Source organism: Chlorocebus sabaeus, chromosome 9 (assembly GCF_047675955.1).
Source record: "Chlorocebus sabaeus isolate Y175 chromosome 9, mChlSab1.0.hap1, whole genome shotgun sequence".
NCBI lineage: Eukaryota > Metazoa > Chordata > Mammalia > Primates > Cercopithecidae > Chlorocebus > Chlorocebus sabaeus.
The window spans coordinates 125,332,074-125,349,188 of NC_132912.1; the positions used below are offsets into that span (position 1 = coordinate 125,332,074).

At 44.0% G+C, this 17,115-nt stretch overlaps 1 protein-coding gene across 1 annotated transcript; it reads right to left on the reverse strand.

The window, feature by feature from the left end:
- Nucleotides 1-14,630: 14,630 nt before the first annotated feature.
- On the reverse strand, nt 14,631-16,615 carry C9H10orf120 (chromosome 9 C10orf120 homolog). The gene is made up of 3 exons (XM_007964299.3): nt 16,209-16,615; nt 15,922-15,997; nt 14,631-15,410 (listed from the first exon to the last, which is right to left on the reverse strand). Exons 1-3 carry the CDS (start codon nt 16,382-16,384, stop codon nt 14,655-14,657), a joined length of 1,008 nt encoding a protein of 335 aa, XP_007962490.3. The 5' UTR covers nt 16,385-16,615; the 3' UTR covers nt 14,631-14,654.
- Between the last annotated feature and the right edge of the window lie 500 nt (nt 16,616-17,115).

The window sequence follows — 17,115 nt, forward strand, 5'->3', positions numbered from 1 at the left end:
AATGTATTCAATAGGTTTACTCCAACATTAAGTTGATTATTGGCCTCACTACAGAATGTAAAACAAGAAATATTCATGCAAGCATTAGAGGGACTGACTTTTCTGGTTTGCCCAGAATAAGAGGTTTCAGGGACAGGAGAACTTCAGTGATAAACAACAAACCTTATCAAAAACTAGGACGTGAAGATTGCCTTGGTCAGAGCTGACTTTTCTGTCTGTGGCTCCAGAGTGGGGATATTGCACTTTGAGTGGAATCAAAGAAACGAGAAGAAACCAGTGAGTGAGCTGGTCTGTAAATACTGAGAGCCAGTCCTTCTTTCCTCCCTTCTCCCTGAGGGACCCAGGGCTGCTCCCAGGGATGGGGACAGCAATGCCACCTCCTCTCCCTGCTCAGCTCCATCTCTTTGCACTCAAGTCCCTCTTCACAGTGTGGTCATTACAGATTCTCCTGCCTTGACCTACAGCTAACTCCCAGCTTTGCATTTTGTTTTCTGTTTTAGTGTCCTTTTATGGAAAATCAATTAGACAAGAAGGATACGAGGTAAATGTGGGCAATCTAATTTCATGCTTTCTCTCTTCTCACACAGAGACTATGCATTTTCAGGTTGGAATCCAAACAGCTCACCTCTAAAAATCATGTTCTGAGGCATGTTCTTGGCTAAAGGAAAGTGGAATAAGTAACTGACTATCTGCTTAAGCACTTCATAATCCCTAGATCACCCTCTCTACCAGGTGCTCACCACTCTTTCCTCCCTGTTCCTTCTCCCCTCTCCCCCTGCAACTCCAAGTCCTAGGGACCCTCTGCCCTCCCTTCTGGGCAGCTTCCTGGGCAGAGAAAGTGAACACCACCTCCAGAGCCTGTTCCCAGGAGAGGAGTCTCCTCTAAACCCCTGAAGTCTGAAGAGCTGAGGGACAGCTCCATCCTCAGTGTCAGAGATGAGAGCACTGAAGGAAGAGTGAAGAACTGCAGCGTGGAGGGTGCTGGTTGGAGGGAGAAGAGGTTTTCTCAGGATGCAGGGAACTTTTAAAGTGTTTATCCACCTAGTGCTTAAAAGGCAGAAATTATGGGCTCAATTATGGGCTAAGCACTTTACAAGTAAGAACACAATTGATCCTAGATCATCCACTGTGGTAGGTACAATTATCGTGACAATTTAAACTTATCTGAGACTAATCTTCCTTATCTGTGATATGGGAAAACAGCAAGCTTAAGGAAAGTTCTTCACCATTTTTGTTCTGGAGAATGGCTTACTAGAAAGACCACCCTCACCCATGTGACTTAGATAAGACTCATATGATCCCACATTTTCCTTGGGCAACCCAGACACCCCAGATTCTCACTCTTTCTCTTCAATGATTAGCTGAACTGTTTTCCTCCCTTATCAATTGAAATGAAATGCTTGCCAAATTGACATAACCAAACTTTAGTTAAGCTGGTCTCCCCCCACAGCTTCCCCACCTTTGATTCCTCCCTCAAGGTAAACAAGAACTGCAAAGCAGAATAATCCTCCCAAAGACCCTGCTGGAAATGAGCTGACCATGAGATACACATTCCTGGTCACCTGTCACACTACCTGCTCATCCTGTCTCCCACCCTCAGTCCTTCCAGCTTCTGTCATCCTCCCTAGAAACCAAGCTCCTTTCTCTCTGACCTCTGAGATCCTTGCCAATCCTCTGGTTGGAGCATTCTCAGTACTGCTATAAGCCTTTTGAATAGTCTTTGTATTAGTCCGTTTCCACACTGTTCATAAAGACATACCTGAGACTGGGCAATTTACAAAAGAAAGAAGTTTAATGGACTCACAGTTCCACATGGCTGCAGAGCAGCCACAATCATAGCAGAAGGCAAGGAGAGGCAAGTCACATTGTATGTGCATGGTGGCGGGCAAAAAGAGAGTTTGTGCAGTGAACTCCCATTTCTAAACCATCAGATCTTGTCAGACTCATTCGCTATCATGAGAACAGCATGGGAAAGACCCACCCTCATGATTCAGTTACCTCCCACTGTGTCCTTCCTATAACACATGGGAGTTATGGGAGCTACAATTCAAGGCGAGATTTGGGTGGAGACACAGCCAAACCATATCAATCTTTTTAAAGCTACATTGGGATTTGGTTTCTTATTTGACAATCTTCCTATCACAGTTTGGGGGCCTGGGCATCACTGAGCATGATCATGCAGCCTCTTCCGACCTGTCTTTAAAATCAGATGGATTCTTGTTTGTCTGAGGTCTCTTTTGAGGCAGGAGAACAGCCTGGCTGGCTATTTCTCTCCCCTGAGCTGGGAAAAGACCTGCAGGGACACACAATTGAGAAGGTGTCGGCTTTCTGATCACCATTCTGCCAATGTGGTGATGCAGTATGCTATAGTGACGGTGTTAAAGTTCTACTATCTCCCACTGGTCGAAAACACATTAGACTACATATGGGACTGGGTTCCTTACAAACCTCTGCATGGAGTAAAACAAAAAGCCCACCTTGTTTGTGTGATCGCCACCCTCCAGTTACCTATGTTGTTTCAGCTGTCACATAACATTTTGAACAGACGTTGGTAACTCTACGAATATACCCAGCTAAGGTTTTTCTGTGAAATGTAGAGATTAAGGAATAAAACCTCTCCAATCATAGCTCAAATGTGCATGACCATATGTATAGCCAACTCTCCATAAAACCAGTAGTTCTGCGTCGCTCATGACAGTAGTTGGCCTACAAATGATGCTTAAGTTCCTGCTATGTATAAAATGAAACTTTCCATAATGTTTGTGGATGAGAATCAGTTAAATGCTCTTTGCTTTGAGTGGAAAGTTAACTTCAAATGCTATCTTGGATGTTTGAGGTGGGATCTAACCTTTTCACTCCTCGCTTGTAGGCTGGTGCCCGTCTCCAATTGCTCTTTGGTTAACTTGACATCTTTGAAGGCTCCTGGAACCATTTTCTACTGAAAAATATCCACGGCCTTCTGGGAAGACATCCTCTCCCAACGAGATGGAAGTTCAGTGTTTTAGTGAACTGACTTAATGGCTATTACTATACTATAATATAGCTGGGTTAGTGTGTTAGGCCATTCTTGCATTCTTATAAAGAAATACTGGAGACTGGGTAATTTATAAGAAAAGAGGTTGAATTGGTTCATGGTTCTGCAGGCTATACAGGAAGCATAACAGCATCTGCTTCTGAGGAGGCCTCAGGAGGCTTCCAATCAAAGCGGAAGGCAATGGGGGAACAGGCACTTTACATGGCAAAGCAGGAGCAAGAGACAGAGAGAGTTGGGGAGGAGGTGCCACACACTTTTAAACAACTACATCTTGTGAGAACTCACTCACTATTGTAAAGACAGCACCAAGGAGATGGTGCTAAAGCATTCATGAGAAATCCACCCCCATGATCCAATCACCTCCCAGCAGGCTGCACCTTAAACACTGGGGATTACATTTCAATGTGGAATTTAGAGGGAATACACATCCAAACTATAGCAGTTAGGGACCCAACTGATTGGCTGGCCAATCTGATTCAGTATTTCTTTTTTTTTTTTTTTTTTTTGAGATGGAGTCTCACTCTGTCCCCCAGGCTAGAGTGCAGTGGCATGATCTCGGCTCACTGCAACCTTTGTCTCCTGGATTCAAGCAATTCTCCTGCCTCAGCCTCCCAAGTTGCTGGGATTACAGGCACCTGCCATCACACCTGGATACTTTTTGTATTTTTAGTAGAGACAGGGTTTCATCATGTTGGCCAGACTGGTCTCAAACTTCTGACCTCAGGTGATCTGCCCACCTTGGCCTCCCAAAGTGCTGGGATTACAGGCATGAGCCACCATGCCCAGCCTGATTCAGTACTTCTTATCATGCTCTTCCAAAAAAGGATAATGACACCAGCAAGAAGCACAACCAACATTTGTTCCTATATCTATATTTCCATGTAAGTCAATCTATTAATATATCTATTTATCTACCTCCATTTACCTGCTTCTTCCAGGTTGACTGAATGCTGAGAAGAATCACTTGCTATTACCTTAGTGAATGTCCTTTTGTTGCAAGTAACGGAAATACACTTTAGGTAGATCGAGCAAAAAATGAGGAAATTTATTGAAGGATTCAGGAGTAAGTCTCAGAACTGAAGGGGCAGTGGAGACAGGGAAGCAATTTGGGAAGCTGCCCTCACCTGTCTGTTTTTGATGCCACCTCGCCTGACCCTTGTGTTTCACTTTCTCCTCCCCTCCAGCCTGGCAACGTCCTCTTCTCTGTGCTTGCTGTAGAGGATGGCTGCCTCACAGCTCAGCTCCCAAGTGTGTCTGTGTTAGTCCATTCTCACATTGCTACGAAGATATACCTGAGTCTGGGTAACTTATAAAGAAAAGAGGTTTGGTTGGCTCACAGTTCCACAGGCTGTACAGGAAACATAGCACTGGGATCTGCTGAGCTTCCAGAGAGGCCTCAGAAGCTTCCAATCATGGCAGAAGGCAAAGGGGGAGCAGATACTTCACAGGGCCAAAGCAGGAGCAAGAGAGAGGCAGGGGGTGGGGGTGCCACACACTTTTAAATGACCAGATCTCAAGAGAACTCACTCACTGTCATGAGAACAGCACCAAGGGGATGGTGATAAACCATTCATGAGAAATCCTCCCGTATCATCCAAACACCCCTGACCAGGTCCCACCTCCAACATTGGGGAAATGGGGGGTACATTTCCCCATACAATGGGGGGACGCAGATTCAAGCCATATTGTTGTTCATAGTTCAAAGTGACAGCAAAGATTCACCTGCGCCTCTGATTTCTGTCTGGAAATTTCCAGGGAGAGACTGATTTGTGTGAATTGGGTTGAGCATCCACCTGTGGTTGGATGGCTGATCACCAGCAGGGCAGACTCATAGAGCACAAATGTGAGGCTGCCCACGCAGGCAGCACTGGGCTCAGGTTTCAGAAGGAGGTTGGTGGGGCCCCAAGGAGCAGTCATTCCAGAAACTATCTACAGTGTCACCTGTCATGTCTGCCTGGCCAGCTTTTTTTTTTTTTTTTTTTTTCCCCCATATTGCTCTTGAACTTGAGGTTTTAATCTCATCTTTACTGAATACTTCAGGTATCCAGTAGGAAATGAGTGGTTAAAGAGAAGAAATAAAAATGAGAAAGTGATGATAAACTGAACATGACCAGTGGAAAAGTGAATCCAGCAGAGGAATGAGGAAATTGTCTTTGCCCATCAAATATTCTGCCTTTTGGGGACATATTGTTGACCTTGGCAATCATCTGTGGGTGAGGGAAGCTCAGCAAAGACCATTTGTTCTGTCATGCTGATGAAGCCCAGATATATTAAGCATTCAGTGACCTTTGTCTCTGGAGGGGTGACATTTCAGCCAAAATGTGGAGCCAGATATCTGCAGAAAGAGCATTCCTGCAAGAGCAGAGGATCTTTAGCAAGAGCAAGCTGGGCTTGTTCTGGGTGCTCAAAGAGGTTCAGTGGGGCTGAAGTGAGTGAAGGTGGGGGGAGAGAAAGGTGAGAGCAGAGAAAGGACCAGGGGCCAGACCAGGGGAGGTTTCATAGGCCACAGTTAGAATCTTGGATCCTGTTTAAGAGCAAGAAGAAGGATGGAAGGGTTTTACATTCGTTTCCTGCTGTAACAGAGCACCACCAACTGGATGGTTTGGAACAACAGCAACTTCTCTCACAGTTCCAGAGGCTAGAAGTCCAACAGCAAGCTGTCAACAGGGCCACACTTCCTCTGATGGTGCTAGAAAAGAATGTGTTTCAGGCTGTTGTCCCACCTTCTGGTAGCCTCTGGTGTTCCTTGACTTGTAGATGGCCATCTTATCCCCATGTTTCTTCATATCCTCTTCCCCCACAAGTGTCTGTGTCCAAATTCCCCCTTGTTACAGGCATACCAGTTATATTGGATTAGGTCCCATCCTCCCAACTTTGTTTTAATTTAACTACCTTTGTAGAAACCCTATTTCCAAAAAAGGTCACATTCTGAAGTACTGGGATTAGAACTTCAACATATCTTTTGCGGGAAGGGGGACACAATTCAACACATAAAGTTTTAAACAAGGAAGTAACATGATGTGTTTTAAAAATATCACTCTGGCTGCTGGGTGGATTGTGAGTTGTAAGAGGGTCCTTTGAAGAACCTCCTGCATTAGTCCAGGTGAAAGATGGTGGTAGTTTGGATGGAGAGAAATGGCTGCCTAGCTGTAGCCTTGGCCTGAGCCTGTGGGACAGGCAGGAAGTGAGGCAGCTTGGAGCCAATGACAATAACAGAGATTCAGATATTATAAACTCTTAGCTAATATGAAGTAACTACGAAGTACTCACTAAGCCTCATGCTCAATTAGCTGTTCTTAATCTTTCTCATAAATTTTCGCATTTAATCCTCCAACTCCCTATGAGGTAGACACTATTATTGCCTCTACTCACAGATGGGGAACATGAAGCTGAGCACTGCCTGGAAACTTGGCTGAGATCCCACAGCTCACCCGATAATGAAGCAGCTGTTCCCACCCATGTCTGCTGCCGCTACATCCAGGTTCTTGGTGACGTCTCAGCACTCTATTTCAGAACACGCTGAAGGCTTGTTTGCTGAGACTGGAGATTTATGGCACAGAGGGAGATAAGGTTGGATAGGTGGGGCACCCATTTTCATCATTTATGAGTATTTCTCTCATTCTTCAACTATTTATAAGCTTGTTGAGGGTAGAGTCCAGGCTCTCTCTATATATGTATATATCCATATAGAGGTGGACATGGGTGTGTATATACCCCTATGTAAGTACATATGGGTTGTATATACCCATATATAAGTATATATACAGTCTGGACTCTACCCTTAACAAGGGTATATATATATTCACACACCCATATATAGCTATATAGATATACAGGTATCTATCTATATCAATGCTAATATTGAGCTGTTATCATGTTCTGGGCCTCGTTCTGAATCAGGGTTTCTTAACCTCAGCACTATTGGCATTTTGGTCAGGTCATTCTTTGTCACGGGGCTGTCCTGTGCATTGCAGGATGTTTAGCAGCATCTCTACCCTCCACTAGATGCCAGTTGTGACAACCAAAAATATCTCCAGACATTGACAAATACCTCCTGAGGGACAAAATTACCCCTAGTTGAGAATTACTGTCTAATACCTCACATTTAACATGTCCAGGAGCCCCATTAGGCAGGTACTGTTCTGAATCCATTTGTGGGAGAGGAACTCGAAGCTCAGAGATGTTGAGATCGATGTCCTAGATGATTCAGCCAGGGTTTATATAACCCCTCCAACATCTGAGCTCATGGTAGGTGTTAACAGGACACTTATTGGATGGTTTGCCAGTAGCTTTGACATTGAGGCATAGATGTTTATGCATGGCTAAGCTTGATAGGAAACCATGAAAGGTTTTGACCAGAGTAGTGATCTGAGAAAAGCAGAAGTTTACAGAAAACACACACGCCCTCCCAACTTCAAAGATAACTTCATATTTGGGATCCTTGGGCCTGGGGTCAGAAGGGGTTAGAGGGTAATCTCATCCAGGAAGGAAAGTGTTTCAAAGACCACCGATGCTTTTCTGCTTCCTCCTTTCCTCTTCTCATATGAAATTTTCTCTCTACCAAATTACAGAAGATCCTCTAGGCATCCTGCGTCTTGTCACTCACTAGACATTTTGGTAATAAGAGTGTAAGGATTAATTACATTCCCCTGTGAATGTTTAAGGCAATTACTGTTCACTGGCTCCCAGTAATTTCCAAGACATAAATGGGCAGTGAATAGACAAAATCTCCATTTGCCAACAAAGCTACAACTTAGCTTTTAAATGAAATAAAAACCACCTACCATTTTTTAACTTCTATTTGAAGTTCAGGGGCAGCATCCAACAGGATGCTGCATGATCCAACAGGAATCCAATGCATTCATTCAATTATTACTGGTTGAAGAAATTGTATGAGACCTGATGAATGCCAATTGATTCCACTATAGTCAAATTAAAACTGATACAGCATTAAAAAAAGAAACACTTATTAAAAATCCAGGAAAGAGATAAAAGAGGAAAAATAGGCACTCAACTTCCTCATGATCTCCTTTCCTATAAAATATCTTGTGTGTGGTATGTAGAGTGTTGCTCATAAATTCATCACAAGAAATTATTCTTTTTCCTTTTTCATGCAGCTCTGGATTTGGGGAACTTAAGAGGTTCTCCTTTGCTTAATCTGTTGCACCTTACAGTCCAAGGCATCTAGTGCCAAACTACATTGTCTATGGGCAGCCCTGAGTGCTCCCTTTTATCTCTTACATTGTCAAGGTTTTGGTGACAGCATTACAAATAGACATGACTGCTGTGCCCCACCCTGACTCACTCATACAGTTTTAATTTAGATGTTCCCATCCCCCAGAGCAGAAGCCACCTCATTCACATTAATTTTATTTTCTAACTACTTTGATTACTACTCTATCAACTCCAAAGTGGTCAAGTTTAAGTTTAAAGCCTTCCAGTTTCTTAACACAGTGCAGTGCATTCTCAGTGTAAAGTGGTCCATGTGCAGGGCAAACAGTAGCTCATTCCAATGCCACCAGGGCTGCTCTCCAAGAGCCAGGTGAGAAACCCATCCTGACCAGGGCAAGGTGGACTTGGGACCAATTCTTCTACAGAGGGAACCATCTCTGAAAACAGTGTAATATGGTAACAGATGGTGATCTTGTTCTGTGTTCATGGTCAACTGACTAGAGCAAATAGCTGGGTGACTGAGATAAAGTATGGCGAACCCAATATTCAAGCTGCCTATATTTCTAAGCACCTATATTTTTTCATTCACTTACTCATTCATTCAGTCTGTAACCCCAAATCTAGCTTGAGCTCACTGGCTTCTTAGGCTCTAGATGAGGCAGGCTCCACTTCTCAATTTCCCTCTGGTTGAAGTTCAAAGCCTTCTTTGGGATTTCTGCAAACTGCCAGGAGGCTGTAGGACACCATTTCCACACAGCTGTCTCTCTTCTGAACTCTCTGCCTGACACAAAACTCAACCCTGTCCTCAATTCACAAACACAGTCCCTGAAGCTCATTCATACAACATAGTCATGAATTTAATGGGCTTTTCTGATGATGAGGGTCTCGGGGAGGAATCTGTAGAGCTCTGCATAGCAAACAACTTACAACAGCATGTTAGGTCACTTCTTGTCTCCAAAGCCCACAGCCTCCTTGATACATGGGGTTTTACAAGGCCCTTCATCCCTATGCAGTGGGGTACATCTCACTAGCAGCTCTCTCCTCTTCCTCCCTTCTTTTTTTTCTTTTCAAGGGAAAAACAAAATTCCTCTCATTTCCTCAAGCAAAGAGGCTAACCATTCTTTCATTGTTAGGAGGCTTCTCAAGTATCCCCTTCCAGCCCCAAATAAACTGTAAGGTATTTTTCCCCAAGAAAAACAATTTACCTTAATATAAATTTGGGTGCCAGCTCTTAAGGAATATAAATGTTGCCTCGTTATGATTTTACAATCATTTATTGAAGTACATACAGTATGTTAGGTACTAGGGATACTAGAATGATTAAATTGGGCTTATGCACTGGCTACAGAAATGTCTTGTCATCCAGTGGGTTATACCTGAGATGGATGGCATGTGGAAGGAGGAAGCCAGTCAGTGAGAGGGAAGGAGCAGAGTCAAGTTGCTATGGGATCCCTGAAGAGGGCAACGGATTCGGTTTAGGGATGAATTATAGAACAAATGCAGTGTCTCTTCAGGAAATGGAGGTAAACGTCTGGTCATATCCAAATTGTTAGCCAGATGTTTTACCCCAGGATCCTCCAGCTTGTTTTTGTTTGCTTTTGTTTTTGTTTTGAGATGGAGCCCTGCTCTGTCACCCTGGCTGGAGTGCAGTGGAGTAATCTCAGTTCACTGCAACCTCTGCCTCCTTGGTTCAAGCTATTCTCCTACCTCAGCCTCCTGAGTAACTGGGATTACATGTGTGCACCACCATGCCTGGCTAATTTTTTTTTTTTAATAGAATTGGAGTTTCACCATGTTGGCTGGGCTAGTCTTGAACTCCTGACCTTAAGTGATCCACCTGCCTCATCACCCCAAAGTTCTGGGATTATAGGCATGAACCACCACACTCAGCCTTCTTTAGCTTGTTTGACCCCAATTTAGTCACCCACTTCTGACACCATCATCATAGAGGAGCCCTGCCTGATTTCACAGGGCCCTTGTGAGTCAGGGGTGAGACCACATTAAAAGCTATATAGCCTCTAGGAATGGAAAAAATGATAGCATCTGTTTACAAAAGCAATTCTAAATAAAATCAATGTCAATTTATAAGTGAAAGGAAGTTCAAAGAAGTTCTGACTTGTTCAATAATGACTACTTTCAGCTTATGTGAAAATCTACTATCAGATTCTTTTCCTCCAAAATATCTATCTTTTTGTTTTTTGAGACAGGGTCTTGCTCTGTTGCCCAGGCTGGAGGGCAGTGGCACAATTTTGGCTCACTGCAACCTTCACCTCCCAGATTCAAGTGATTCTCTTGCCTCAGCCTCCCAAGTAGCTGGGATTACAGGCATGTCACCACACCGGATAATTTTTGTATTTTTAGTAGCGATGGGTTTTCACCATGTTGACCAGGCTGGTCTCGAACTTCAGGCCTCAAGTGATCCACCTGCCTCAGCCTCCCAAAGTGCTGAGATTACAGGTGTGAGGCACCATGCCCAGCCTATTTATATTTTGCTTTCGTCTGTTGGATAATCCAATAACAAACTTTTGGTAAAAATTTAACTGATCACTTGTTCTCCAAGTCTTCTTTGTTAATCAGCATTCTCAGGGAACAGGGATTGTTAGAAATTTCAGATTAAGCAACTCATTACCAGAGCTTTCTTTTGTTTCCAGTGCTTATGTCAAAGACTTTCTAAATTCGTCATCACCGTTAGCATAATCTACTGAGCATAAGACTCTCATAGGGTCTTGTGGTCACTTATCTCTTCATCAAATATTATCATCTGGATGTATTTATGAAACTCAGGTAAGTGGTGGTTAAGATAAATAAGTACTTAATCCAGGGCATTTTCTAAAACCTTCAAAAATTCAAATCCGAATCTACATTTATTTTCATGTAGACTTCCTGAAAGATGGCATACACATACATGGTAAACTGTGGGCATATTCTGAATGGCTCCAGGTAATTAATGTTTACTGCAATTAATATCACACTTATCAACAAGTTTGCTATTGACAATGGCCAGTAAGGCAATAGCTTGGCATTCTGTTGACCTCTTCTCTTTCCAAAGGGTTGAATTTGTTCTCAGAGGTGATTTCCGCATCTCAGAGAATTTGGGTCAGTGAAAATATCTCTATGCCAGCACCACCTGGCCTTCTTGTAACACAATACTTAGGTCGTTACTGTCCACACTAAGCAGATGGTGAGGGGTCAGCAACTATTGAGTCAACACCTAACTCCATTGAACGCAGCTAATTAAATGAATGATAGACCTGAGCCTTGCTGACCATTTAGTTCAATGCACTCGTTTAACTGATGGGGAAGTTGAGTCACAGAGTGCCTGGTGGCTTACCACTGTCACACAGCTGGTTGGGAACAGAGCTGTGGGGAGAGCACTGATCTCCTTATTTCTCATTTAGCAAACTTTATACCACATCATGTAGCTGATCCTAAGCAATTTTTAGGGTCCAGATAAATAATTTTCAGTTTTTTCAAACTGGCTTGAGTTTTCAGAGGATGCTTTGGTATTCACTATTTCATACATATTTAAGAGGTTATCTCAACATTGGAAATGATATTTTCCTCATCTCCACCTCCAATTTCTAACTCTTCCTCGGCTGAAAAGTTAACCCATTTCTTTGATTCATGCTGATTCTTTAATCAGAATCCACCGATATTTGGGGACAAGGCTACACTGCCCAGAATCACTGTCTTGGCCACAGCAGCTGCTGACACAATACTTCAAAATGCTCTTAACTTGGAGCTGTGGGCAATGGAGTTGTCCTGAAAAATGAGAAAGGGTGAAGTCTCCTGCTAATGACATTCCCTCTGCTTGGAGGGGAGCTGTGGCTTTGAAAAGGCCGATTGTGGAAAATCCACTGGCAAGAGGGAGCTAGAAAGGAACCTGACTTTGCCTCAGGCAGTTGTAAGTCCCTGTGGGCAAGTTCAGTGTCTTGCCAACTCTGTGAGGAGTTGCTGAGGACACAGTGTGATTAACGGAGGAATTCCTGTATGCTTCAGATGCAGATAGTGAGTAAGTGCATCATGTGTCTCAAACGGTGAAGGTGCTGGCTTGAATTCAGGGTGAGATTGTTAGGGAAACAGGGTGACACCACTTTAAAATCAACTCCATCTTAAAACTAGCAAGGCACAATCCTTGCCAGTCATGACCCATGGTCATGAAATGTTTATGGCTGAGGAAACAGATTAATAATGCTTGTAAGGAGAAACTCCTACTACAATGAAATGTCCAAATGTCCCGATATCACATAATAATATATGCTTTTAAGATGATTCTAGACATGCTTTGATGTATCTACACACTAAAATACCAAAAATAACTTTTTTTTTAATCAACAAAGTAATACATCTTGTCACGCTGTCGGCCCACCCTCATATTGTCATAGCTTAGCTTTTACACAGATAAGACCCTTGTATAAGAAAATCTTAAAGATGATGCATTCCTCTGCTTGCTTTCTGAGGACACCCTACTCTGGAACTGAGTAGCTTTCAATAAACTATCTCTTCTCAGTGCTTTCTGCAACTCACCTTGAATTTCTTCCTACACAAGATCCAAGACCCTCTCTTGGTGTCTGGATCAGGACCCCCTTTTTCGGCAACAAGATTTCTGTCATTTGGGGAAAAAAAAATCCTCATTTCTTCTAGATGTCTAAAAATGCTTCACCTCATATTTACACCTAGAACTCGAGTCTGACCTATAAGATACTTAAGAGGCTGAGGGTTCATGTCTCTGTGCAGCCCAGGGTCTGGTTGTCCCCCAACTCCCATGGCCCACTGATTAATGGGCACTTCAGTTTTTCACTGAATAGCACAGCATCAAGAAAATGGCCTGTGAGCAAGCCTACAATTTGAAACAGTTCCCCGAGGTCATGGACAATGGCCAGCTGTCTTCTCTCTTGATTACTGGGAAAGGAGGGAAGGAGATTGGACTGACACGTCCAGGTTCTATACAGGCTATGTGTGCTTTGAATTTGATGAAGTCTGTGCTAGCCATGAAAGTCTGACAGAATGGCTATGAATTGGTGGCTGGTTGTGAGTGTGGCTCAGAGCAGGTGTGAGGGTCATTGGTGAAAACTGGAGACTTGTCATGAGAACTATACAATGAGCAAGATCCCATGGCAGTGTCTATGTGTGTGTGCATGTTTAGAGGAGGCAGTGTACAGGGAAGAGGCTAGAAAACTCCTGGCTTCCAATTCTTTCCTCCCATGAGAACCCATTTTCATATTTTGTAGCAAAGTTGGAAAGGTCAGCCCTTCTCTGAGCCATCCTCTTTTGTTGATGGCCAAGCATTGTAAGAAATAAGAGCTCCATCTTGGTAAAGTCCGACTGCCCGAGTTGTTGTCTACTATATCTGCCATATTGGGGCACAGGCAAAGCCTTGATAGGAGTAGCAATAGTGACCTCAGAGACATTTGGTACCTGCTCCTGACATGCCCAAAGGAATTGTGCATGCTACAGCCATGCATGCCTTGCGACTGCACTTGACTTGATGAGGAAGGTGTGGACTGCCTGGCTGCATTGAAGATGAGGGTAGCAAAGAAATAAGGCTGGAAAGGGCTGGCTCTACCTTCCAAGGCAGAAGCTGCATGCCTGGGCAGGAAGTGGAGAGCATGAAAGAGACCTCCAACTTTTAGATGTGGGCATAGCATTCTTTTCTTCAGTTGTACTACAGGCTGTTCCCAGCTCCAGGGACTCTGCTATTGACTGTATAATGGTTCCAAATATTCCCACTTCTTTGTCTTCATGCCTTTTGCAATGTGGTCTCTCATCAAGAGATAAAGTTCATTTACCCACTCTTGCATCTAGGCTGGTCTCAGGTCTTGCTTCGGACAACAGAAATGTGGCAAAAGTGACAGTGTGCCAGTTATGAGCCTTGATCTTAAGAGGCCTTGCAAACTTCCACTCACCCTCTTGGACCCCACAATGACCCTGTGAACAAGCCTGGGCTAGCCCACTGGAGGAAGGAAAAATGTGACCCAGTCATCCCCATGGACCCAGTTAACAGTTGTCAGTTCCCAGAAGGAGAGCCAACTAATTTACCTGCAGTTAACTACAGACACATGAGGAACCCAGATGAGCTCAAGAGAGGCACCCAGCTGAGCCCAGCTTAAATTGCTAACCCACAAAATTGCAAGTAAAATTAATGATTGTTGTTTTAAGCTACTAAATTTGGGGGTGATTTGTTTCATGGAAATAGATAACAGATACACACCCCAATGGGAGTAGGTTAGGAGAAGGCCTGGGCTGTTGCTGAGGGTGGGAGCGACAGCCAAGAGTTGCCTGAGGTCAGGAAGCCTCAACAGGTAGGTCTTACCTTGAGGCCCTCCTAGAGACTGGGCAGGGGAAGCCAAAGTCCCAAAATAAGATGGGGTGGCAAGGAGCCTGGGGCACAGCTGGCAGGAATAATAAGGACCAGGACACGTGGTTATCCTGGGCAATAAATAAAACTTTAATAATGATAAGGAGTTGCTTTACGCATGCGCTCTTTCCAGATACTCTCTTCTTCCAGGTTGTAGGTCTTGACCACGTCACTAAAGTGGTCTCTCCGTGATATAAAATCCTGATTCATTAGCATTAAGTCACCAGGGAATTCTGATACGCAGAAAAGATTTCGGTTCGTTAGGCCTGTGATGGACCGTTCCGGTTTCTTTGTGGGGAGGAGAGATTTGCGATCATTTCCATGGTAAGTCAAACATTTTTTTGGTTCTTTTGACTTGAAAACTACATTAATTTTTATTTCTCGTCTTTTTGTATTTTTTCCCTCTGCCACCTCTTTCTCATCTCGGTTGGCATCATCACAATTATGGGTGTCATAGTTGTCCTCCTTTTGTCTGGCCTTATTTTTTGCCATTGGACCCAGGTCCACCCCAGACAGAAATGAGGAGCGTGTAAACCTTTCAATGTAGGGTAAACGCTGATGATTTCCCAGAGCCCGAGCAAGCCTCATTCTCTCTATGTGCTTACTGACGTTCACCTGCTCTCGTTGTGGCATTTTAAATGCCTCTAGGGGCACAATCACCTTTGCTGTCCATATTTTTTCTAGGGGTGCACAAATAGCACAAGGTAAGGAATGTTCCTTTTTATACTCCGTTGCCCGTTTGTAGTCCGGAGACAGCAACTCTAGTTCCTTGAGCATTTGGCATTCTTCCTCGTGCTTGTAAGCCAAAAGCCTTCTTGCTGCTATGGTGTGAATGCCCCCTAGATGCTGACAGTGCAGAAAGGATTATTAAAATCTCAAGACCGCAGGGGCAGGTGGCACCCACAGAAACAATTCGCTAGTGACTGGTTCTCCCTCCGTTGTGGAAAGTGTTTGAGCCCCTCTGTAGTGGAAAACAGGTGAACCTTTGAGGTCAGATAACCTTGGGTTCAAATCCTGACTCTCCTCTGACCTACAATGAATTCAGAATAATTTTATTGACTTTACAGGGTCTTGGTGAAGCCTCGACAAGACAACATATATGAAAGTGACCAGTGCAAGGTAAGAGCTGAAGAAATAACTGTTTTCATTATTTGTTATTACTTATATTTGTAAGTGGGACTTGTCAGTAAGGGTATTTTGCTGTGCAAGTGTGGAAGCCACTAGCAGATTCAGCCAATACAAGTCTACTGTTGGAGAGGCAGCTCTGTTACTGGTGGTTTCTGAACCTTTGGCTCCCCCTAGCTAAACTGGCTGGCTTTAGTGGGGCCCCTCTGTGTGAAAATTGTGGGACACTTACTAGGATCTCTTTTTCCAAGGGGGAGTATTTCCCGAGGGCAATCCGTGGGTCTGATCTGTAGAATTTGCTCCATGTCCTGCAAGAAGAGAAGCAGGAGTATCAGAATTATCAGAATTCTGGAAAAGCTCTTCCTACTTTTCCCTCCTGGAGTAGGAAGGCTCATAAAGGGTTATTCTGCACCAGCCAGGCTGAGGCCGCCATGAGCAGGGGTTTCTGTAACCACTGGGTAGGCTTCTCCACTTGGCCTCTTTCTGACATGGACAGACTAAAGTGCAAGTCAGACTCACCCCAGCGGTGAAGCAGAACTCATATCCTCTTGACAACACACTGGGGCTTGATCCTGAAAGGAATAGCTGGTATTAAATATTCTGGCTGGCTTTTCATTCTTCCTTTCTTGGGCCATTGTGTCACTAGCCCTCTGTTTTTCAACCCTCTGACAGTCATTCTTCTGTTCTCTGATCATACTCCGCCAATAAGCTAGGACGGGAGGTGTTCATGCCTGGAGTTTGTTTCTAAGACAATGTGATGAGGGCCCGAGGGTAAGTCACAAACATTTCTTGCATCATAACTGGCTTACCTGGGGGCTATTGTGAGGTCTGAGTTTGAGACACTGAATGATCCCCTGGGGTGAAATGGACACACACTGCCAGGCTCCTGGTGTGTTGGAGTCCAGAGGAAGAGAATGGATAGAGAATGTGGCTGGGAGGCAATCTGACCATGTCACTGCCACTAACAAACCCATAAGACTGCTCAGTTTTCACAAGAGGAAGACTCAGTCAACTAAGGTCTCTCTCACTGGCTTTTGTTTGCCTCTTTAGCCTTAGCTCCTCATGCCTGATCAATGCCACACTATCCATCATTCTCAAAACAAGCGTCTAAGCTATTGTTCACAGTCCCCTCATGTGTTGAATACCTCTCTTATCCTTGGCAACTTGCTTGTCTCTCAAGACCCAGCTTAATTGTTGCTTCCTCTGAATGTCTCCTTGCAGAATAAGTCGCTCTTTGTCCATGTTCTCATAGCACTTTCTGCGTGATGCTATGGTGCTTTCTCACATACCAACTTGCTTGGTAAGTCAGATTTCTTGGTAAGTCTGTCTCTCCCTCTATTGAAAGAAGGTACCAGCAGCATCTTATTCTTCTTTAGGGCATGGTTGTCAGCACAGGGCATGGTGTAGGGCAGATGTTCAGTTTGCT

What these genes read in the sequence shown, in the direction of transcription:
- C9H10orf120 (XM_007964299.3), bottom strand. Translation starts at nt 16,384, where the DNA reads ATGATCAGAGAACAGAAGAATGACTGTCAGAGGGTTGAAAAACAGAGG. An exon ending in AGTTCTGCTTCACCGCTGGG is followed by an intron (nt 15,998 to 16,208) that starts GTGAGTCTGACT and finishes CTCTTCTTGCAG; the next exon opens with GACATGGAGCAAATTCTACA. An exon ending in CCTTGGAAAAAGAGATCCTA is followed by an intron (nt 15,411 to 15,921) that starts GTAAGTGTCCCA and finishes CTGCACTGTCAG; the next exon opens with CATCTAGGGGGCATTCACAC.